At 50.4% G+C, this 4458-nt stretch overlaps 1 protein-coding gene across 1 annotated transcript in view; it reads right to left on the bottom strand.

Moving 5' to 3' along the window:
• Positions 1 to 1678: 1678 nt before the first annotated feature.
• Positions 1679 to 4458, bottom strand: part of B3gat1 (beta-1,3-glucuronyltransferase 1) — a 6278-nt gene continuing 3498 nt past the window's right edge. Inside the window, exons 2-4 of the mRNA XM_035444620.1 lie at positions 3262 to 3770; positions 2383 to 2679; positions 1679 to 1765 (exon numbers count right to left, since the gene is read on the bottom strand). Of these exons, the coding sequence (XP_035300511.1) occupies positions 1679 to 1765; positions 2383 to 2679; positions 3262 to 3770 (893 nt within the window). The remainder of the gene's footprint in view (positions 1766 to 2382; positions 2680 to 3261; positions 3771 to 4458) is intronic.

Genomic DNA, 4458 nt, shown 5'->3' with positions numbered 1-4458 from the left:
GACTCCCCTGATGCAGGGCTGGGTGCCAGGTGGGATCCAAGACAGCCTTATGCCCTGTAAACATGAACCAGAGGAGAGCCAGAGGTATTTCTGATTTGGGAGCAGCTCTGAGGAAGAGCAAGTGTGAAAGAGGAGTGTTGGGGCACCTCCATGCCCCAGGCTGCTCTCTGGTCTTCACAATGTCCTGGCTGGGCACATGCTGTGTAGTCATGCTGGGCCCAAGAGCAGGGAGCCATGAAGAGCCATGCTGCACTGGACAGTGGGGTTTTCTGACCTCCCTCAGCTCCAGCATCTCTCCAAGACAGGGTCACCTGCTTACACAGCCCCATCAATGTAGGAAGCTTCCAAGGAGGTGTGCTGAGCCCGGGCTTGGCTGGTAGCTGGAAGCCCCAGCCCTCCGGTCTCTCAAGCCCCTGGCCATGTTGGTGGAGAGAGAGAACAACAGGCCTGGGGTTCTGTGCTTAAATTCTCTGTCTTTTATCCTGGCATCAAGCTGGGCTTTCTTGGAAGCCCTCAGAATAGACAAGAGGTGATGCTGTTCCTCAGGAGTCTGCCTCAGAGTGACTATCAGCCATGGGAGAGGATGGAAGGCCAAGACCAGGGTCTGAGAAGGAGATTCCTGTGTAGGGAAAGTAGGAACAGCACAGGTGTCAGCCTGGAGCAAGGTGGAGCTGAAACTACTGGTAAGACAGACTGCTCAATCCGGAGCCTCTAGTGGACTCCATGGAGCCTCTCTGGGTTCTCCTCAGAAACAATTTTTTTTTTTTTGAAAAGCAAGTGGTGGAGATTATTCTAGTGACCTGGTGAGATGACACATTCTAAGAGGCATTGGTCAAGGACTTTAAGTTCAGGGACGACTCCCTGTAGTCCCAAATACATGGTGCCGGCTGATGTCCTGACAAAATGAAGGTATTTGTCTGGTATGAACTCCCAGATCTGTGGTAGGGTCTGGAGTAGTGAATCCTGAAAGTGATGCTTCCAAAAGGCAAGAACACAAAAAGCCCCCCAAAATACTTGGCTTGGTCAGTTACTTAGCATAAATCTCTTGGGCTAATGTGTCAATTTAGGCAAGTCATTTAGCTTCTTTTCTGAACATTACTGTCACCTCTAAAGTGTAGGTAAATGTGGTGGCCTACCCCAATGGAATTTAAACAATCAAAACTAAGAACTATCACATAAGGTTTGTTATAGATTGATTTCAGTGCTCTGGCAGCCCATTCCACATTTAAAAAAAAAAAAATCACGTACAGAGAAGTGACACCAGGCCACAACAGGAAAGGGGTAGCCTGGCAGTGGTATGGGCTCCGGAGTTTCTGCTCAGTGAGTTCCTTCACCTGGTACTGAAGGCCACAGGGTCACTAATCTGGTATAGTGTGCTCTCACCACAGCTCTATATCTGAAGTAATCCACAGAACCAGGTGAAAATGTCCCTCACTGTGGGCCACACGTCAGGGCCAACATGACAATAACAGTGAAGGAAGGGGATGCTTGTAGAAGGACCCAGCTGTATTCCTGAAAGCTGCCAGTTAGTTGTTGGGGCCACAATAGGAAGAGGACTTTGGCCAGGCTTCTGCCTACAGTGGTCTTGACCTCCGAGATGGAAGATGTATCCCAAACTGTTGCTGCTTGGGCAGTGCAGTGGCCATGCTGGCCTTCTCTCCTACCTGCATCCTCAGCCTCAGATCTCCACCGAGGGGTCAGTGAAGCCCTTCTTCCCCTCATTCACCAGTACTGGCTTCTCTGTCCTCGTATGCCAGACCAGGATCTGCAGGTCCAGAAACACACAAAAAGTGGTGCCTCCCCAGCTCATTCTGCTACTTCCTGCCTCCCCCCATACCCTGCAAGTATTTCTTCTGCCCTGCTCCCTTTCCACCATTGCCCCATCAAGACTTTTTAACTGTTCTTTATTTCTATCTACACCCTCATTCTTGCAGTTTGTGTATATGGCATCTCCAAAATAGCCTTTGGAAGCAAGAAATCTGGAGCTACACAAAATGGACACATCCCAAGATTTCCCAAGTGTGCATGTGTGTATATGTGCATGCGCACACATGCAGGCATCTGAATGCATGTCTATGTACATATGTGCATATGTTTTACATATTGCATGTATGTATCTGCTTTTGTGTGTGTGTGTTCTCAGCGGGGGTTATGGAACACAAATGTACCTACGGAGTCAGTAATCCTTGGAATTCCTCTATGGAAACCACTCCCCTCCTCCTTGCTTATCAGTGTGGCCACCTTACAATAAGCTACCATCCTGGTTGGGGACTGTAGACAAAGCTATTTTGCAGCTTCTTCCCCCTGGATACAGAGAAGGTCTGAAAGTGTATGGGAGTGCTTGCATTACTAGCAATCAGTTCTGCTGAGGGGCTTATTTACCTTTGTGCAGTTTGCTGCCTTGGGCTCCAGGTCATTGAGGGTGACAAGTTCTCGAAGGAGGCTGCTTTCCTGGTAGCCTCCCTTCACACCACGGAGCTTGAAGTAGGCCTGGCTTCGCTGCAAGATGAGCCTCAGGTTGACGGCAAATCCAGCCATGTCTATTGCAAATGGCCGATGGGGGTCGAACACTGTCTTCCAGCCAACTACTTTCCCTGCCCCATTCACCCTTGGGGCCTCATACCGAAGGCCACCAACGAAGGCCACAGGCCACACGGACACCCTCCTTGTGTTGCGCATCTACAAGGTGAGAACATGAGTCAGGATAGGAGGTAGATCATGTGTGCGGGTCTCTCCCAGTCTGCTCTTCAGACCTCCTGCCACTGATCTCTAGAGGAATCTTATTTGGGCATTCAAGACATCTTTCAGCCAAGATTTTGGTCAACATCTCAATATGGCCTGATGACAAAATCTCCAGATCCTGTCATTTAAAATTTGAAATGAACCTCTCTCCTTAAAACTTAACAGGCATACTCAAACTACCCGAGAGGTTTCTGGTGACTGTGTTAAATGATCCCATAAAAAGGTCTCTTTCAGAGAACAAACCTCTAAGGCCGGGACTAGAGTTTGGGAGCTACAAGCGTCAACAGTCTTCCTTTTAATGGGCTGGATTCATTTAACCTGTACTGAGGTTTTCCCATTTCTTTTCCTGATTGTTTGCAGTGTAAAGTGAGCCCAGCCCCAGGCTTCTTACATGTGTCTATGCATGCTATAGTGTCCCCTCATGGAGACTACCCTCTGCTCCTATCTCAGTCTGGGCCCACATCCGTCAGTCTCCTTGAGCCCCACCTGCTACTCTCCCTCCTCTGGGCCCTGTCGCACCTCTTCAAAGAGCTCCAGACTGTAGGTGTTGTCATCATCTGCGAAGTACACTACGCCTGGCTGAGTGGAGTTCCGTGGGAAGGTTTCCCGCAGCCAGCGCAGGGCCAGGTTGCGCTGCATGGTGCCACGTGGGATGCGAGGGTCTCGGGCATCACCTCTTAGCTTGTAATTGCGGGGTGTCTCCACGTGCAGGTGTGTGTAGTTGAGGCCAGTGTCGCGCAGCAGGCGCGCCGTCAGGGGTGTCCTGCGTGGAGCGTCCTCCACCACCAGCCAGTGCAAGTTGGGCACATGCAGTAGTGTATTGGCCATTCGTGTCAGCTCTGCCTTCTGCACTGGTCTACTGTAGGTGGGCGTCACCACGTGGATGGTGGGCAGCGTGTCGGACCACGGTGGCGGCCTCGTGTAAACGTATTCTGTGCGCACCACCTCCACGATGTCTCGGTCAGACATGCAATACTCCCTAGGGTCCGCACCGGGTGGTGCCTCACGCCGGGGGTCACTGCCCTCATCTGCAGAGGTGGGAGAAGGCGGTGCGGGGAGGGGGTGGGGGGGACGAGGGCGCTGGCCTGGCTCTGATACAGGGCTTTCAAAGTCACCCACCCTTCCAAGACAGTCCTGTCCCCTGCCCCTCTGAAGAACTGCTTCCATCTTTAGACCTGAGGTTTCAACCTGTGGTCCTGGAAGTCTCATGAGAATTTTCCTATTTTGGATTCCTGGGATGACACACAAATGAACCCCCATTCATCATATGTAACAGGCCTGCATCTATTTGAATGTAGCTGGCCACCTTCCAGTCATCTATCTCCAGTCCCTCAATGCATCAGGTTTTAAATGACAGTGTCCTGACTCTCACCTCCAAAGTATCTTCCTCACATGATAAAATTGACCACATAGCTGGGAGGAACAGCCACATTCTGTGGTGTGGATTCCACAAAGCCAGGAAGGTGGGAGTGGGTGACTACAGCACAATCTGGATGTCAAAAGGAACTCAAGGTTTCCCACAAATCTTTGAGTCAGGAGAGATCTCGATCTCCTGTCCTATGCATGCTGGTCTTTGGATTTTGGACAACAAGAAGCATTTAGCTACTGCATTTGGTTCCGGTGGGCTTTACTCATAGTTATCAATACAGTTTTGAATCCCAAATGTCTTTGAGTTTAGACATTTTTTCACTTTGGTTAGACGCTTATTTAGGTTTC

The sequence above is a fragment of the Cricetulus griseus genome, chromosome 4 (assembly GCF_003668045.3).
Source record: "Cricetulus griseus strain 17A/GY chromosome 4, alternate assembly CriGri-PICRH-1.0, whole genome shotgun sequence".
NCBI classification, from domain to species: Eukaryota; Metazoa; Chordata; class Mammalia; order Rodentia; family Cricetidae; genus Cricetulus; species Cricetulus griseus.
The sequence above is the reverse complement of the archived record's forward strand: the minus strand, read 5'-3'. Positions and strand labels throughout refer to the sequence as shown.